This window comes from Rhea pennata (assembly GCF_028389875.1).
Source record: "Rhea pennata isolate bPtePen1 chromosome 35 unlocalized genomic scaffold, bPtePen1.pri SUPER_35_unloc_1, whole genome shotgun sequence".
Lineage (NCBI taxonomy): Eukaryota > Metazoa > Chordata > Aves > Rheiformes > Rheidae > Rhea > Rhea pennata.
In genome coordinates, this window is record NW_026907594.1 from 1 (window position 1) to 18,168 (window position 18,168).

Consider the following 18,168-nt stretch of genomic DNA (forward strand, 5'->3'; position numbering starts at 1 on the left):
AGGCAAAGCGCATCTCAGCTGGCTTGTAGGCGTGCCTCCGTGCTCAGAAGCAGCCCCGTGGCAGGCAGGACAGTGCGGGATGTCTTCTGGGCACGCAGCATGCTGCTTCCCATGCCCGGGACAAACCACGAGCAGGTGCCTGGCTTGCGCTTCTATGTGCCGAGACTTGGAGCTGGCCAGCGCGCACCTTCCCGCTGTGTGTGCTGCTGTCCGCAAACAGCCTCCAAACAAAGCAGGGCACTAAGGCAAGAGAAGTAAGCGCCCCAGGAGGGAATCTACCTGCGAGGGAACCTGTGCAGCACATCCCTTGTTCCGCTCGCCACTTCCCTGACTCTTAGGCAAAGCGCATCTCAGCTGGCTTGTAGGCGTGCCTCCGTGCTCAGAAGCAGCCCCGTGGCAGGCAGGACAGTGCGAGAAGTAGTCTGGGCACGCAGCATGCTGCTTCCCATGCCCGGGACAAAGTGCGAGCAGGTGCCTGGCTTGCGCTTCTATGTGCCGAGACTTGGAGCTGGCCAGCGCGCACCTTCCGCTGTGTGTGCTGCTGTCCGCAAACAGCCTCCAAACAAAGCAGGGCACTAAGGCAAGAGAAGTAAGCGCCCCAGGTGGGAATCTGCCTGCGAGGGAAGCTGTGCAGCACATCCCTTGTTCCGCTCGCCACTTCCCTGACTCTTAGGCAAAGCCCATCTCAGCTGGCTTGTAGGCGTGCCTCCGTGCTCAGAAGCAGCCCCGTGGCAGGCAGGACAGTGCGAGAAGTAGTCTGGGCACGCAGCATGCTGCTTCCCATGCCCGGGACAAAGTGCGAGCAGGTGCCTGGCTTGCGCTTCCCCCCTAGCCCCCTCCCCCCCCCACCCCTTTGGGGGTCTCTCCCCCCTCTCCCACCCCTTCGGGGGTCTCGCCCCCCCCGGCTCCCCCCCAACCCGCTCAGGGGTCTCGCCCCCCTCTTGCCCCCCCCCCAGCCCCTTCGGGGGTCTCGCGGCCCCCCCGCCCCAGCCCGCTCGGGGGTCTCGCCCCCCCCCCGGCTCCCCCCCAACCTGCTCGGGGGTCTCGCCCCCTCCTGCCCCCCCCCAGCCCCTTCGGGGGTCTCGCGGCCCCCCCGCCCCCCCCCCCAGCCCACCGGAGCTCGCTGAAGTCCTTGCGCAGGATCTCCAGGGCTTTCTGCAGGAACTGCTGCATCGTGTTGCCCTTCTTCATCTGGGGGGGGGGAAAGGGGGGTGAGCAGGGACCCCCCCCAATTCCACCCCCCTCCGGACCCCCCCAATTCCACCCCCCACCCCCCGGTACCTTCACCGTGCGCCGGTTGCCCGAGCCGTCCCAGTAGCTGAAGGTGATCTCGATCTCCTCGTCTGGGGGGGGGGGGCAAATCAGGGGCTGGGGGGGGGACACAAATTGCCCCCCCCGGCTCTGCCCCCCCCAACTGCCCCCCAGCCCTCTCTGACTCCACCCCCACAAATCTGCCCCCCACCTTCTCTCAGCTCCCTCCCCATCCCCACACATCTGCCCCTCCCAGCTCCTCCAACCCCCCCAAGCCCCTACTGCCCCCCCAACCCCCCCAAACCACCCCCCAACCCCCAAACCACCCCCCAACCCCCAAACTGCCCCCCCAGCCCCCCAAACCGCCCCCCCCCCGCCTTACTCTTAATCTTCTCTGCTTGGCTTCCCACTCCTGGCGCAGCTCCTCCCGCAGCCGGTTCTCCTCCTCCTGCGGGGGGGGGGGGGGGGGGGTGGAACCGGACGCCTGGGTCCCTGGAGGGGGGGCTGAGCCCCCTCCCCTTCCCCCCCCCACCCCCCAGAAGCTGCGGGGAGGGCAACGGGGAGGGGCAACGGGGAGGGGGGGCCCGGACGCCTGGGCCCCGTTACCTCGCGGTCACGGTCGGGCAGGAAGCTGGTGTCAACATCTGGGTTTTTACCCAGTTTCCGCTTTTTTGGGGGTTCTTCTGTGGCTGGGGGAGGGAGGGGGGGAAGGGGGGGGTCAGCCCCAGCCTGACCCTCCCCCCCAGCCCCCCCGCCCCCCCCCGGTGACCCACCGTCCTTGTCGGGCTCCTCTTCCTCGCGCTCCTCCTCCTCCTCGCCCTCGTCCAGGGTGAAGGAGAGGCTGGAGATCTTCCGCTTCTCCTCTTGCTTGCGCTCCCGCTCGCGGCAGGCGCTCCAGCTTCCTGCGGCACGCCGTACTGGGGGCACTGGGAGCACTGGGGGCCGCCCCCGCCGCGGGCCCGGGCCAAACTGGGAAGGGGGGGGCAGGGACTGGGAGAGCGGGGCCAACTGGGGAGTCCAGGGAACTGGCCAAACTGGGAGCGCTGCCACCTCGCTGCTCCCAGTTGCAGACTGGGGGGCAACGGGACAAACTGGGCAGCACTTGCATGTCGGCACAGCAGCTTCCCCGCTTTCTTACTGGGCCCAGTGAGGCTCTAACTGGGACCGCCACGCATCTCTTACTGGTGTTACTGGGCCCGCAGAATCGTTAGCCGCACGCGTTAATTGTAGCGCTAACACTAGCTGTAGGAGCGCCGTGCAGCCTTTACTGGTTGTACTGGAGCTTTGACCAGTGCTCCGGGGGGGGCCTTACTGGGCGCGCTGGGTGGCCCTTACTGGGCGCGCTGGGGCGGGGGGGGCACTCACAGCTGCAGCTCCTTGGACTGCTCCTTCTTGGCCAGCTGCTTCTCGCGCTCCTTCACCAGCGCCTCCTGCTTCGCCTTCATGTCGTTGAGGGTCACCAAACCTGGGGGGAGGGAGGGAGGGGACATGGCCTGAGCCCCCCCCCGCAGCGGGGGAGGGGCCCGCCCGGACGCCGGGGCCCCCCCGGCCTCCCCACGCGCTCACCCACAGGTGCTGGACTTGAGCTCGGCCTCGACGGCGTCGTAGTGGGCCGAGAACTTCTTGTCGATGTTGGACTTCATGATGTTCTCCTGGGGGGGGGGGTTGGGGGGGGTGAGGGGGGGCGGCCCTGCCCCCCGCGTGCGTCGCCCCCCTCCCCAGGCCCCAGCGTCCCCCCCGCGACAGCCTCTGGGTCCCCCCATGAGCCTCTGTGCCCCCAGCGACAGCCCCACGGTCCCCCCAAACGCCCCAGTGACAGCCCCAGCCCCCAGTGACAGTCCGAGGGCCCCCCTAAGCCCCCCCTGACAGCCCCAAGGCCCCCCCCAACACCCCCATGACAGCCCCAAGGCCCCCCAAGCCCCCCCTGACAGCCCCAGGGCCCCCCCAAGCCCCCCATGACAGCCTCAGCTGTCCCCAAACTCCCCCATGACAGCCCCAGGACCCCCAACCCCCCCCCATGACAGCCCCAGGACCCCCCCAATCCCCCCCATGACAGCCCCCACGGCCCCCCCAATCCCCCCCATGACAGCCCCAGGCCCCCCCCTAAGCCCCCCATGACAGCCCCAGGGCCCCCAAACCCCCCAATGACAGCCCCAGGGCCCCCTCAACACCCCCATGACATCCTCAGCTCCCCCCAAACCCTCCAGTGACAGCCCCACGGTCCCCCCCTAAGCCCCCCATGACAGCCCCAGGGCCCCACCAACCCCCCCATGACAGCCCCAGGGCCCCCAAACCCCCCCATGACAGCCCCAGGGGCCCCCCAAACCTCCCAGTGACAGCCTCAGCCCTCAGTGACAGCCCCACGGTCCCCCCCAAACCCCCCAGTGACAGCCCCAGAGCCCCCCAATCCCCCAGTGACAGCCCCAGGGCCCCCCCAAGCCCCCCCATGACAGCCCCAGGGCCCCCCCTAAGCCCCTCATTGACAGCCCCAGCCCCCAGTGACAGCCCCAGGGCCCCCTCAACACCCCAATGGCAGCCTCAGCTGCCCCCAAACTCCCCATGACAGCCCCAGGACCCCCAACCCCCCCATGGCACCCCCGCCCCCCCACTCGGCAGCCCCCCCGAGCCCCCCGGACCTCGGCGATGCGCTGCCGCATCTGCTCCATGTGCTCCCGCTGCCGCTCGCGCTTCTTCATGAGCTGCAGGGCCGGCCGGCCTCGCTCGCCGCCCCCTTGTACTGCGCCATGGCCGCGCCGGAGCCGGGGGAGCCGCGAGAAAGCGGGAGGAGGCGGCTGCGAGGCCGCCGCGGGCACCGGCACTCGCCGCCGGGGCGGCCGCGACCGAGCCGGAGCCGGAGCCGCCGCCGGAGCCGCCGCCGGAGCCGCCGCCGGAAGTGCCGGACGTGCGTCACAGCCGCGCGACGCACGTCGCTCCCCCCCCCACCCCCCCCCCGCGCTGCGCGTCATCACCGCGCGCCAGCCCTCCCCCGCACCCCCCCCGGCGTACGACGCCATCAACAATAGCCCGCGCGGTGCTTTGTACGTCATCACCCCGCGCCCGCCCGCTGAGTTCCGGCGCACTACGTCATCACCCAAGGCCGCTGAGGCGGCTCCAGCGGAAGCGGTTTATTTCCCGGCAGCGCCCGCGGCGGGGGGCGGAGCCTGCGGTGAATAAATTATAATAAATTATCGCACCAGACACCCCTCCCCCTCCCTGCGGTGGGTCCCAGTGTGGTGTACTGGTCCCAGTAGGGGCAACTTACTGGTCTCAGTGTGCATTGAAAGGGGAGTCTCTATTCCCAGCTGGGGGGGGGGCTACTGGTCCCAGTTAGGGAGGGGTTACTGGTCCCAGTTGGGGGGGGCTGCTGGTCCCACTTACGGAGGATTACTGGTCCCAGTTAAGGGATTACTGGTCCCAGTTAGGGGGGTTACTGGTCCTAGTTAGGGGGGGCCTACTGCTCCCAGTTAGGGAGGGTTACTGGTCCCTGTTGGGGGGGTTACTGGTCCCAGTTAGGGGGGGATTACTGGTCCCAGTTAGGGGGTTACTGCTGTCAGGAGAGGTCCCCGGTCCCAGTTTGGGGAGGTTCTGGTCCCAGTTAGGTGATCACTGGTCCCAGTGCGGCTGGGGCAGCTGCGACTGGTCCCAGTGCGGGGCTTTCACTGGTTCCAGCACGGGCCGAGCCCCGGGGGTCCCGTCCCCGTCGGCGGCGCCCCCCGGCCCCCGATCCCGCCCCCCAAGCAGCCCCACAGTGCGAGGCCGAAGCTGGGGGCAGCAGCGGCTTTATTGTCCAGCAACACACACGGGGGGCAATAAATAGGGGGCGGGGGGGGTCCCCTCCACCGCTATGGGGCAGGACTCCTCTGCCCCACAGTCCCAGGGGAGCAGGGGCCAGGGGGGCTGTGGGGCAGGGGAGGGCAGTGCAGCCCCACAGGGCTCGGCGGGGGGGTTCGGCCCCCCAGCATCGGGGGGGTCTCTGGGGCAGGCCCCATGCGGAGGGGTGGCTCAGACCCCCCCGAGGGATCCCTATGGGGCAGCCCCCCAGGAACGGAGATCCCTATGGGGCAGGCACCAGGATGGGGATCCCCACGGGGCACCCCACAGCAAACAGAGGTGCCCCCAGGGCAGCCCCCAGGCACCTCAGGGCCCCTATGGGGCAGCCCCCAGGAAAGACAACTCCCCATGGCACCTCGAGGTCTCTATGAGGGCAGCCCCCAGGGAATGGCGGTCCCTATGGCACGGGCCCCAGGACGGGGATCCCCATGGGGCGCCCCACAGGGAACAGAGGTGCCCACAGGGCAGCTGTGAAGTGCCCCCGGGTCCCCGTGGGGCAGCTCCAGGGCGCCAGGGGCAGCTCCGGGCGCCGTGGGGCAGCTCCAGGTGCCGTGGGGCAGCTCTGGGTGCTGTGGGGCAGCTGTGGGTCCCCATGGGGCGGCTCCGGGTCCCCGCGGCGCAGCTCCGGCCGCCGCGGCGCAGCTCCGGGTCCGCGTGGTGGGGCAGCTCCATGTGCGTGCGGGGCGGCTCCAACTCCCTGTGGGGCAGCTCCGGGCGCCGTGGGGGCAACTCCAGGTGCCGTGGGGCAGCTCCAGGTGCCGTGGGGCAGCTCTGGGTGCTGTGGGGCAGCTGTGGGTCCCCATGGGGCGGCTCCGGGTCCCCGCGGCGCAGGCTCCGGCCGCCACGGCGCAGCTCCGGGTCCGCGTGGCAGGGCGGCTCCAGGTGCCCGCTCGCGCGCTGTGGGGCAGCTCCGGGTGCTGTGGGGCAGCTCCGGGTGCCGTGGGGCAGCTCTGGGTGCTGTGGGGCAGCTGTGGGTCCCCATGGGGCGGCTCCGGGTCCCCACGGCGCAGCTCCGGCCGCCACGGCGCAGCTCCGGATCCGCATGGCAGGGCGGCTCCAGGTGCCTGCGCGCACGCTGTGGGGCAGCTCCGGGTGCCGTGGGGCAACTCTGAGTGCTGTGGGGCAGCTCTGCGCGCTGTGGGGCAGCTCTGGGTGCTGTGGGGCAGCTGTGGGTCCCCATGGGGCGGCTCCGGGTCCCCGCGGCGCAGCTCCGGGTCCCCTGCGGCGCAGCTCCGGCCGCCGCGGTGCGGCTCCGCGCGCGCTCGCGCGCGCCGTGGGGCAGCTCCGGGCGCCGTGGGGCGGCTGGTCGCCGTGGGGCGGGCTAGTCGCCCTGGGGCACGGCGACGGCGGGCCCGCGGGGGTCGTCGAAGCGGTCCATGGTGCGCAGCGCCAGCAGCCCGTGCAGCCCGGGCGCCAGCGCCGCCAGCAGCAGGGCGCCCGCCAGCAGCCCCATCCAGGCGCCCGGCGAGAAGAACCCGGCGCAGTCGCTCGCCGCCCCGAACGCCGCCCCCGACACGTTGAACGCCTGCACCTGGGGGGCGGCCCCACGGCGGGGCGAGGGGGGGGGTTATGGCGGGGGGGGGGGGGCCCAGGCGTCCGGGGCGGCGCGCGCCGGCAGCCTGCGCCGACCCCGTGTTTTGGTGGGGGGGGGGGGGGGCTGCTCCCAGCGGGGCCCAGGCGTCCGGGCTCCCCCCACACAGCACCCACCTCTATGGGGCCCAGATGTCCGGGCCCCCCCCAACCATGCCCAGCCCCATGGGGACCCAGTTACCCCCCCCTCCAGCCCCCCAAGGGACCCCACGGCGCCCACCCCCTTGGGGACCCAGTTACCCCCCCTCCAGCCCCCCAAGGGACCCCACAGCGCCCACCCCCATGGGGACCCAGTTACCCCCCCCTCCAGCCCCCCAAGGGACCCCACAGCGCCCACCCCCATGGGGACCCAGTTACCCCCCCTCCAGCCCCCCAAGGGACCCCACGGCGCCCACCCCCATGGGGACCCAGTTACCCCCCCTCCAGCCCCCCAAGGGACCCCACGGCGCCCACCCCCATGGGGACCCAGTTACCCCCCCTCCAGCCCCCCAAGGGACCCCACGGCGCCCACCCCCATGGGGACCCAGTTACCCCCCCTCCAGCCCCCCAAGGGACCCCACAGCGCCCACCCCCATGGGGACCCAGTTACCCCCCCTCCAGCCCCCCAAGGGACCCCACAGCGCCCACCCCCATGGGGATCCAAGCATCCGGGCCCCACACCCACCCCTTCGAGAGCACCCCGCGCCCCCCCCCTCCCCCCCCCGGCGAGGGGCCCAGGCGTCCGGGCCTCCCACACCCACCCCTTCGAGAGCACCCCGCGCCCCCCCCCCCCCCCTGCCCCCCCAGCGAGGGGCCCAGGCGTCCGGGCCCCACACCCACCCTGTCGAGAGCACCCCGCGCGCCCCCCCCCCCCCCGCCCTGCCCCCCCAGCGAGGGGCCCAGGCGTCCGGGCCCCCCACCCACCCCTTCGAGAGCACCCCTCGCGCCCCCCCGCCCCGCCCCCCCCCCAGCGAGGGGCCCAGGCGTCCGGGCCCCACACCCACCCCTTCGAGAGCACCCCGAGCACTCCCCCCACCCCTCCGGCGAGGGGCCCAGGTGTCCAGGCCCCCCACACCCACCCCTTCGAGAGCACCCCGCGCGCCCCCCCCTCCCCCCCGCCCTGCCCCCCCGGCGAGGGGCCCAGGCGTCCGGGCCTACCTGGAGGCCCTGCAGGAGCAGGCGCCAGCGGGCGGCGGGGTCGCGGGGGCTGCGGGGCACCAGGAAGGGGCCGGGGGCCGCCAGGCGCCCGCAGCGCCAGCCCAGGGGGGCCGGCGCCGCCGCCCCCGAGGCGTTGAAGGTGCCCGCCGGCGCCCCCCCCAGCGCCACCCCCACCTCCGCCAGCCCCCCCCAGCGCCGCCCCGACACCGGGAACAGCGCCTGGCGCAGCACCAGCCTGCGGGGGGGGGGGGGGGACACGGCAGGGCGTCGGGGGGGGGGCACTGGGGCGGCCCCACACCCCCCCCCCAGGATCCCCCAATATTCCACCAGGGCCACCAATGCCCCCCCCCCAGGACCCCCCCAATCCTTCCAGGACCCTCCCTGGGACCCCTGACCCCCCTCCCCCACTGGTCTCCCTGGGACCCCCCAGGGACCCCCAATCCCTCCAGGGCCCCCCCAAGCCCCCCCCCCGCATAGATCCCCATGTGCCCCCAACCTCCTCCAAGAATCCCCCAATCCCTGCAGGCCCCCCCCCCCAAGGACCCTCCCTGTACCCCCCCCAAACTCCCCCAGAAACCCCCAATCTCTCTAGAGACCCCCAACCCCTCCACGGAGCCCCCTGTGCCCCCCCCAGTACCTCCAGGCCCCCCCCAAGCCCCCCCATGGATCCCCCTGTGCCCCCCAACCTCCCCCTGTGCCCCCCCAATCCCTCCAGGCCCCCCACCCCCCCCATGGATCCCCCTGTGCCCCCCCAATCCCTCCAGGCCCCCCCCTCGGATCCCCCTGTGCCCCCCCAATCCCTCCAGCCCCCCCAACCTGCCCCCGACTCACGTGATGGTCAGCGTCTCCCCAAAAACACCGTCATATTTCATCACCAGCCTGGGGGGACACGGAGGGGCGGGGGGCGACATTGGCCCTGGGGACCCCCAGGTCCCTGCCCCCTTCCAGCCCCCCGGAACCCCCTGGAGGACCCCAAATCCCTCCCAGCCCCACCTGGGACCCCCTGGAGGAGCCCGATCCCCCTCAGCCCCACCTGGGACCCCCCAGAGGTGCCCCAGGCCTACCCGGGACCCCCTGGAGGACCCCGATTCCCCCCGCAGCCCCACCCGGGACCCCCCGGAGGACCCCCAACCCTCCCCAGCCCCCACCCGGGACCCCCCAGAGGACCCCAATCCCCCCCCAACCGCCCCCAGGACCCCCCAGAGGCGCCCCAGCCCCACCCGGGACCCCCCGGAGGTGCCCTGGCCCCACCCGGGACCCCCCGGAGGACCCCCAGCCCCCCCCCAGCCCCACCTGGGACCCCCCGGAGGACCCCGATTCCCCCCCGCAGCCCCACTTGGGACCCCCCAGAGGACCCCGATCCCCCCCCAGCCCCCCCTGGGACCCCCCGGAGGACCCCCAGCCCTCCCCGGCCCCACCCGGGACCCCCCAGAGGACCCCAATCCCCCCCAGCCCCCCCCAGGACCCCCCAGAGGCGCCCCAGCCCCACCCGGGACCCCCTGGAGGACCCCCAGCCCTCCCCAGCCCCACCCGGGACCCCCCAGAGGACTCCAATCCCCCCCCAGCCCCCCCCAGGACCCCCCAGAGGCGCCCCAGCCCCACCCGGGACCCCCCAGAGGACCCCCAGCCCCCCCCCCAGCCCCACCTGGGACCCCCCGGAGGCGCCCCGGCCCCACCTGGCCTCCTGGGCGTTCCAGGAGGAGCCCCCCAGGTCGACGGTGGCCCCCGGCCCGAAGGTGCGCCCCGTCAGGTCCTGCTCGCGGCCCTCGTAGGCCACCGTGAAGTTCTCGGCCCACAGCAGGATGTCGGGGGTGCCGGTGGGGGGCCAGCGCAGCGGCGCGTGCACCTCGGCCGCCCCCCCGGCCTCCTCCCGCTGCAGCAGCCGCCGGCCCGGCCCCGCCGCCGCCGGCCCCCCGGCCTCCCGCAGCACCTGCGGGGCAAGGCGGCGCTTGGGGGGCAGAGCCGGGGGGCAGCAGGCACCTGGGCGAGACTTGGGGCACACTGGGGGGGGCACGGGGAGCCGTGGGGTGGAGCTGGGGGCTGCGCTGGGGGGCTCAGGGGCTGCACTGGGGGACTCAGGGGCACTATAGAGCTGAGCTGGGGGGCTCAGGAGCACTATAGGGCTGAGCTGGGGGGCTCAGGGGCTGCACTGGGGGGCTCAGGGGCACTATAGGGCTGAGCTGGGGGGCTCAGGGGCTGCACTGGGGGGCTCAGGGGCACTATAGGGCTGAGCTGGGGGGCTCAGGGGCTGCACTGGGGGGCTCAGGGGCACTATAGGGCTGAGCTGGGGGGCTCAGGGGCTGCACTGGGGGGCTCAGGGGCACTATAGGGCTGAGCTGGGGGGCTCAGGGGCTGCACTGGGGGGCTCAGGGGCACTATAGGGCTGAGCTGGGGGGCTCAGGGGCTGCACTGGGGGGCTCAAGGGCACTATAGGGCTGAGCTGGGGGGCTCAGGGGCTGCGCTGGGGGGCTCAGGGGCACTATAGGGCTGAGCCGGGGGCTGAGGGGCCAAACGGGGGCGGCGGGGGGGGGGGGGAATCTTGTCCTGTGGGGCCAAACCAGGGTGTTGGGGGGTCTTCTAGGGCTGGGCTGGGGGGCTGGCTAGGGTGCCATGGGGCTGGGCTGGGGGGCTATAGGAGCAGGTGGGGCGAGGCCGGGGGGCTGCGGGGCCCCACAGGGGACGCTGTGGGGCTGGGCTGGGGGGCTGCGGGGCCTTGTGGGATGCTGGGGGGCTGGGCTGGGGGGCTGGGCCGAGGGATCAGAGGGCCCCGTGGGATGCCGTGGGGCTGGGCTGAGTGGCTGCGGGGCCCCATGGGATGCTGTGGGGCTGGGCTGAGGGATCATAAGGCACCGTGGGGCGCCGTGGGGCTGGGCTGTGGGGCTGTGGGGCTGGGCTGGGAGGCTGTGGGGCCCCGTGGGACCCTGTGGGGCTGGGCCGGGAGGCCATGGGGCCCCATGGGACGCTGTGGGGCTGGGCTGGGAGGCTGTGGGGCCCCGTGGGGCGCTGGGGGGCTGCGCCGGGGGCGCCGTGGGGCTGGGCTGGGAGGCTGTGGGGCCCCATAGGATGCAGTGGGGCTGCGCCGGGGGCGCTGTGGGGCTGGGCTGGGAGGCTGTGGGGCCCCATAGGATGCAGTGGGGCTGGGCCAGGGGCGCCGTGGGGTTGGGCTGGGAGGCTGTGGGGCCCCGTGGGATGCAGTGGGGCTGGGCCAGGGGCGCCGTGGGGCTGGGCTGGGAGGCTATGGGGCCCCATGGGGTGCCGGGGGGCTGGGCTGGGAGGCTATGGGGCCCCATAGGATGCAGTGGGGCTGGGCCGGGGGTGCCGTGGGGCTGGGCTGGGAGGCTGTGGGGCCCCGTGGGATGCAATGGGGCTGGGCCGGGGGCGCTGTGGGGCTGGGCTGGGAGGCTGTGGGGCCCCGTGGGACACCATGGGGCTGGGCCAGGGGCGCCGTGGGGCTGGGCTGGGAGGCTGTGGGGCCCCGTGGGACACCATGGGGCTGGGCCAGGGGCGCCGTGGGGCTGGGCTGGGAGGCTGTGGGGCCCCGTGGGGCGCTGGGGGGCTGCGCCGGGGGCGCCGTGGGGCTGGGCTGGGAGGCTGTGGGGCCCCATGGGACACCATGGGGCTGGGCCAGGGGCGCCGTGGGGCTGGGCTGGGAGGCTGTGGGGCCCCGTGGGGCTGGGCCGGGGGCGCCGTGGGGCAGGCACGCACGCGGGAGGGCCGCAGGGCGGTGAGCAGCGCCGTGTAGGGCACGTCCTCCTCCTTCAGGGCGCTCAGCACCTGCCCCATGATCTCGTCTGTGGGGCGGGGGCGGGGGGGGGTCAGCGCGTGGGGCAGCCCCACGGCGCCCCCAGGCCCCCCGGCCCGCCCCACTCACCGTTACTGGTCAGCACCTCCTTGGGAGCCATGAGGCTGGAGCTGCGGGAGCAGGAGTCCGTGTGGGGATCCGTGGGGCGGCCGTGGGGCAGAGGGGAGCCCGGAGCGACGCGCACCGACGTGGGGCAGCGGGGGCGGAACCGGCCACGGGCACCGCAGGGGCAGCCGTGGGGCGCCGTGGGGCACGTACCCGGTGGTGTGGGGCAGGCGCACGAGCAGCAGGGCGGGCAGGGAGGGGGGACCCGGCTGGGGGGCACACGCGCACCCTGAGGGGCTCTATGGGGCAGCCGTGGGGCGGCCGTGGGGCAGCCATGGGGCGCTGTGGGGCACGTACCCGGCGGTGTGGGGCAGGCGCACGAGCAGCAGGGCGGGCAGGGAGGGGGGACCCGGCCGGAGGGGGCACACGCACCCCGAGGGGCTCTATGGGGCAGCCGTGGGGCGCCGTGGGGCAGCCGCGGGGCGCCGTGGGGCATGTACCCGGCGGTGTGGGGCAGGCGCACGAGCAGCAGGGCGGGCAGGGAGGGGGGACCCGGCCGGAGGGGGCACACGCACACCCCGAGGGGCTCTATGGGGCAGCCGTGGGGCGCCGTGGGGCGGCCGTGGGGCGCCGTGGGGCACGTACCCGGCGGTGTGGGGCAGGCGCACGAGCAGCAGGGCGGGCAGGGAGGGGGGACCCGGCCGGAGGGGGCACACATGCACCCCGAGGGGCTCTATGGGGCAGCCGTGGGGCGCCGTGGGGCAGCCGTGGGGCGCCGTGGGGCACGTACCCGGTGGTGTGGGGCAGGCGCACGAGCAGCAGGGCGGGCAGGGAGGGGGGACCCGGCTGGGCAGGGCATACACGCACCCCGAGGAGCTCTATGGGGCAGCCGTGGGGCGCCGTGGGGCAGCCGTGGGGCGCCGTGGGGCAGCCGCGGGGGCGCCGTGGGGCACGTACCCGGCGGTGTGGGGCAGGCGCACGAGCAGCAGGGCGGGCAGGGAGGGGGGACCTGGCCGGAAGGGGCACACGCGCACCCCGGGGGGCTCTATGGGGCAGCCGTGGGGCGCTGTGGGGCAGCCGTGGGGCGGCCATGGGGCACCGTGGGGCACGTACCCCGGCGGTGTGGGGCAGGCGCACGAGCAGCAGGGTGGGGAGGGAGGGGGGACCCAGCAGGAGGGGGCACACGCACACCCCAGGGGGCTCTATGGGGCAGCTGTGGGGCGCCGTGGGGCAGCCGTGGGGCGCCGTGGGGCACGTACCCGGCGGTGTGGGGCAGGCGCACGAGCAGCAGGGCGGGCAGGGAGGGGGGGACCCGGCCGGAGGGGGCACACACGCACCCCGAGGGGCTCTATGGGGCAGCCGTGGGGCGCCGTGGGGCAGCCGCGGGGCGCCGTGGGGCACGTACCCGGCGGTGTGGGGCAGGCGCACGAGCAGCAGGGCCGGGCAGGGAGGGGGGACCCGGCCGGAGGGGGCACACGCGCACCCCGAGGGGCTCTATGGGGCAGCCGTGGGGCGCCATGGGGCAGCCGCGGGGCGCCGTGGGGCACGTACCCGGCGGTGTGGGGCAGGCGCACGAGCAGCAGGGCGGGCAGGCTGGCGTTGAGGCGCAGCTGGCGCAGGGCGGCCCCGTCCACCCGCAGTGGGGCGGCCCCCAGGGCCTGCGCCAGCATTCGGGGCAGGGCCCCCGCCGCCCCCCCGGCCACGGCCGGCAGCACCAGCGACGACGGCGCCGCCCCCAGCGCCCCCTGCGCGGGGCCGGCAGCGCGTGGGGGGCAGCCCCACGGCCCCCAGCCCCTCGCCCGGGCCCCACAACCTCCGCCAGCCCCACACGTCCTTCCCCCCCCCCCCCCGAGGCTCCTCAGCCCCACATCCCCCCCGCCAGCCCCACAAGACCCCCGCCCCCTTCGCTCCCCAGCCCCCTGGGCTGCCCCCTAGGCTGCCCCCAGCCCCACAGCACCACCCCCCCACACCTCAGACCCTCCCCCCAGCCCCACATCCCCACGCCAGGCCCCCGATGACCCCCCCCCAGCCCCACATCCCCCTGCCAGACCCTCAGGGCTCCACCCAGCCCCCCGATGACCCCCCCAGCCCCACAGCCCCCCGCCGGACCCACAGAACCACCCCCCACACCTCAGACCCTCCCCCCAGCCCCACATCCCCACGCCAGGGCCCCCGATGACCCCCCAGCCCCACATCCCCCTGCCAGACCCTCAGGGCTCCCCCCAGCCCCCCGATGACCCCCCCAGCCCCACATCCCCCTGCCAGGCCCCCAGGGCTCCCCCCAGCCCCCCGATGACCCCCCCAGCCCCACATCCCCCCGCCAGACCCACAGAATCACCCCCCACACCTCAGACACTCCCCCCAGCCTCACATCCCCCTGCCAGGCCCCCAGGGCTCCCCCCAGCCCCCAGATGACCCCCCCAGCCCCACATCCCCCTGCCAGCCCCATGATGACTCCCCTCCAGCCCCACATCCCCCTGCCAGGCCCCCGATGACCCCCCCAGCCCCACATCCCCCCGCCAGGCCCCCAGGGCTCCCCCCAGCCCCCCGATGACCCCCCCAGCCCCACATCCCCCTGCCAGGCCCCCAGGGCTCCCCCCAGCCCCCGATGACCCCCCCAGCCCCACATCCCCCTGCCAGCCCCATGATGACTCCCCTCCAGCCCCACATCCCCCTGCCAGGCCCCCGATGACCCCCCCAGCCCCACATCCCCCCGCCAGGCCCCCAGGGCTCCCCCCAGCCCCCCGATGACCCCCCCAGCCCCATATCCCCCCCGCCAGCCCCCTGACGACCCCCCCAGCCCCACATCCCCCTGCCAGGCCCCCGATGACCCCCCCAGCCCCACATCCCCCCGCCAGGCCCCCAGGGCTCCCCCCAGCCCCACATCCCCCCGCCAGGCCCCCAGGGCTCCCCCAGCCCCCCGACGACCCCCCAGCCCCACACCCCCCCCCGGGCCCCACCTCGAGGTTGGGGAAGGCGCTGTCGGGCTTGTTCCCGTAGACCCCCCCGTAGGCCGTGAAGTCCTCGACGCTGAGCTGGGGGGTGCGGGGGGGGGCGAGGGGGGGGGGCGACACAACATCAGCGATGGGGGGGGGCACCCCACCCCTCACCCCCCCACCCCGGAAAGGTGACCGTGTCCCCGGGGGGGGGAGGGACGGACGGACAGTCACCGTCACGCGCTGCCATGGGGGGGGGGGGGGGGGAGCCACTTCCCTTTTTCTGCCGAGCGGGGGGGGGTGGTGGGATTGGGGGGGGCAGGAGGCTTTGGGGGGAGATCCCAGAGCGGGGAGAAGGAGCAACACGGGATCCCCTTGGCACTCAGGATCGCCGGGGGGGGGGTGAGGATCAAGGTGGGGGGGCAGCAGGAGGATCCCTTTGGAAGGAAACGGGGGGATCCCCACAGGGGGGAATGGGGGATCCCATGGGGGGGGAAGGGGGGGTCTCAGGATCCCTTTAGGGAGGAAACGGAGCGATCCCGCTGGGTGAGAACGAGGGGATCCCTGCGGGGGGGGGCGGGGGGACCCCATGGTGGGGGGATACGGGAGCAAACAGGGGGATCCTTGTGGGGGGGGATCTCTTTGGGGGGGACCCAGATCCCCTTGAGGAGGCATCAAGGGGATCCTGACAGGATCTCTGCGGGTGGGGCACAACCCCCCCCCTCCAGAACCAGACAGGAGAAGGGGGGGGATTCCCGGGCAGGGGGGCGCCGGCCGCGCTCCGGGGGGGGATCCTCGGGCGGGGGGGCGCCGGCCGCGCTCCGGGGGGGTGGATCCCCGGTGGGGGGGGCGGGGCGGGGGGATCCCCCTCACCTTCTCCTGCAGGAAGAGCAGGACGTTGTGGGGGCCGCGCTCCAGGGCGGGGGCCAGCAGCGCCCGCAGCTGCCCCTCCGCCACCACGTGCCCCTCGTAGCTGTCGGCCAGGGGGGGCCACAGGGAGCTGCGGAGCGGCGGCGGGGATCCACCGGGATCCGGCGGTCGGGGGGAACGAGCCCCCGGCCCCCGCACACCCCCCTCCCCACAGATCCCCGCCCCCGGCCATCCCCCCCCCCCAACTAGCCAACGCGGGCTCAGCAGTGCTCAGGCCGGATCCCTCCGCCTGGATCCCTCTGCTAGATCTCTCTGCCTAGATCCCGCCCCCCAGATCTCTCTGCCTGGATCCCTCCACCCAGATCCTTCTACCAGATCCCTCCATCTAGATCCTTCCACTAGCTCTTTCTGCCTAGATCCTTCCACTAGATCTCCCCACCTAAAACCTTCCACTAGATCCCTCTGCCCAGATCCCTCTGCCCAGATCCTTCTACCAGATCTCTCCATCTAGATCCTTCCACTAGCTCTTTCTGACTAGATCCTTCCACTACATCTCCCCACCTAAAACCTTCCACTAGATCCCTCTGCCCAGATCCCTCTGCCCAGATCCTTCTACCAGATCTCTCCATCTAGATCCTTCCACTAGCTCTTTCTGACTAGATCCTTCCACTACATCTCCCCACCTAAAACCTTCCACTAGATCCCTCTGCCCAGATCCCTCCGCCCAGATCTCTCTGCCAGGATTCCTCTGCTTAGATTGTTCTGCCCAATTTCTCCGTCTAGATCCTTCCACTAGATCCCTGTGCCCACATCCCTCCACCCAGATCTCTCTGCCTGGATTCTTCTGCCTAGATTCTTCTGCCTGATTCCTCTGTCTAGGTCCTTCCACTAGATTTCTTGCCTAGATTCCTCCACCCAGATCACTCTGCCTAGATCCTTCTGCCAGATCTCTCCGCCCGGATCCCTCCGCCCGCATCCACCCCCCCCACTACCCCCCAGATCCCCGCAGCCCCCACACCCACTCGATCCCCCCCCTGCCCCGCCGCCGCCATCCCCGCGGGATCCCCCCCGGCCCCCCCCAGATCCCCGCAGCCCCCACACCCACTCGATCCCCCCCCCTGCCCCGCCGCCGCCATCCCCGCGGGATCCCCCCCGGCCCCCCCCAGATCCCCGCAGCCCCCACACCCACTCGATCCCCCCCCTGCCCCGCCGCCGCCATCCCCGCGGGATCCCCCCCGGCCCCCCCCAGATCCCCGCAGCCCCCACACCCACTCGATCCCCCCCCCTGCCCCGCCGCCGCCATCCCCGCGGGATCCCCCCCGGCCCCCCCCAGATCCCCGCAGCCCCCACACCCACTCGATCCCCCCCCCTGCCCCGCCGCCGCCATCCCCGCGGGATCCCCCCCGGCCCCCCAGATCCCCGCAGCCCCCACACCCACTCGATCCCCCCCCCGCCTCCCGCCGCCGCCATCCCCGCGGGATCCCCCCCTCCGTCCCTCCCGGCCCCGGCCCCGGCCCCGGCCCCGGCCCCGGCCCCGGCCCACCTGCGGCTGGACCAGGCCAGCAGCGGCACCTGCTCGGCCCGGGCCAGGCCCAGGCCCAGGGCCAAGGCCAGAGCCAGCGCGCCCGCCGCCGCCGCCGCCGCCATGTTGCCCGCAGTCCCCGCCGCGGTCCGCGCTCCGCTACCGGGGGGGGGGCCGGGCCCGCCCCGCCCCGCCCCGCCCCCGCGGCCCCCATTGGTCGGCGGCGCGGCCAATCGGCAGGCGGCCCGCAAGCGGAGGGGGCGGCGCCTGCGGCCGAGCGGCCAATCCGAGCGCGGGGGGGCGGGGCCTCCCCCCCCACCCCGCCCAGCGCCCCCCCAAGGACCCACACGAGCCCGTACAAACTCTCCGCCTTTATTGGGGGTCCCGGGCCGCCCCCCCCCCCCCCCGGCCATGGGGCCCCCCCCAACCTGCCCCACGGCTATGGGGGGGGGGAACAGCCCCCCCCCGGGGCGCTGTGCAGTGGGGGCGGGGGGGCTGGAGCTGCCATCTGGGGGGGCCGGGACCCCCGGGGTGGGAGGTGGGGGGGGCTGCCCCATAGCTGGGGGGCGCCTAGTGTTGGCACAGGGCTGGGGGGCCGGCCCCACATCCCTGCTGGGGGGGGGGGACACACCCGCTATGGGGCTGCAGGGAGGGCCAGAGGTGGGGAGGGCCTGGAAGGGGGGGAAGGCGGGGGGGGGGGGATATGGGGAACCCGGGGGGGGGGCAGAGAGGTCCCGGGGGGGCAGGGAGGTCCCGAGGGGGGATCCCCTGGGGGGGGGGGAGCCGGGGGTCCCTGGGGGAGGGCGGGGGGGTGGGTGATCCCGGGGGGACGATGTGGGGGGGGGGGGTCCGGGGGTGACAGCAGGGGGGATCCGGGGGGCGACACCGGCGGGGGGGGGGGGGGAGGAATCTGGGGGGGGGAATCCGAGGGGCGACGCCGGGGGGGGATCTGGGGGGTGACACTGGGGGGACCTGGGGGGGGGAATCCAAGGGGCGACGCCGGGGGGGGTCCAAGGGGCGACGCTGGGGGGGGGATCGGGGGGTGGGATCCGAGGGGCGACGCCAGGGGGGATCTGGGGGGTGACACTGGGGGGACCTGGGGGGGGGGAATCCGAGGGGCGACGCCGGGGGGGGTCCGAGGGGCGACGCCGGGGGGATCTGGGGGGTGACACTGGGGGACCTGG

The 18,168-nt window shown here is 74.4% G+C and overlaps 2 protein-coding genes across 2 annotated transcripts; both read right to left on the minus strand.

Annotated features, from left to right (window-relative positions):
- Window positions 1–1,097: 1,097 nt before the first annotated feature.
- Window positions 1,098–4,126, minus strand: FAM50A (family with sequence similarity 50 member A; the record flags this gene model as incomplete). Its single annotated transcript, XM_062600800.1, is given in 10 exon segments — window positions 1,098–1,191; window positions 1,282–1,343; window positions 1,615–1,699; window positions 1,858–1,940; window positions 2,025–2,136; window positions 2,138–2,153; window positions 2,617–2,716; window positions 2,810–2,903; window positions 3,888–3,958; window positions 3,961–4,126. Coding segments are annotated over 10 exon segments (754 nt in total), but the record flags the coding sequence as incomplete, so codon positions are not given.
- An 889-nt stretch (window positions 4,127–5,015) lies between these two features.
- ATP6AP1 (ATPase H+ transporting accessory protein 1) lies at window positions 5,016–17,136 on the minus strand. Its single transcript, XM_062600798.1, has 10 exons — window positions 17,006–17,136; window positions 15,466–15,592; window positions 14,617–14,691; window positions 13,208–13,401; window positions 11,681–11,721; window positions 11,515–11,600; window positions 9,486–9,739; window positions 8,641–8,688; window positions 7,810–8,044; window positions 5,016–6,613 (listed from the first exon to the last, which is right to left on the minus strand). Exons 1-10 carry the CDS (start codon window positions 17,107–17,109, stop codon window positions 6,404–6,406), a joined length of 1,374 nt encoding a protein of 457 aa, XP_062456782.1. The 5' UTR covers window positions 17,110–17,136; the 3' UTR covers window positions 5,016–6,403.
- Between the last annotated feature and the right edge of the window lie 1,032 nt (window positions 17,137–18,168).

Coding starts and splice junctions, on each gene's coding strand:
- ATP6AP1 (XM_062600798.1), bottom strand. CDS start 17,109: ATGGCGGCGGCGGCGGCGGCGGGCGCGCTGGCTCTGGCCTTGGCCCTG. Junction 15,593..17,005: donor CTGGCCTGGTCCAGCCGCAG/GTGGGCCGGGGC, acceptor GCCGCTCCGCAG/CTCCCTGTGGCCCCCCCTGG. Junction 9,740..11,514: donor CCGCCCTGCGGCCCTCCCGC/GTGCGTGCCTGC, acceptor CTTGCCCCGCAG/GTGCTGCGGGAGGCCGGGGG.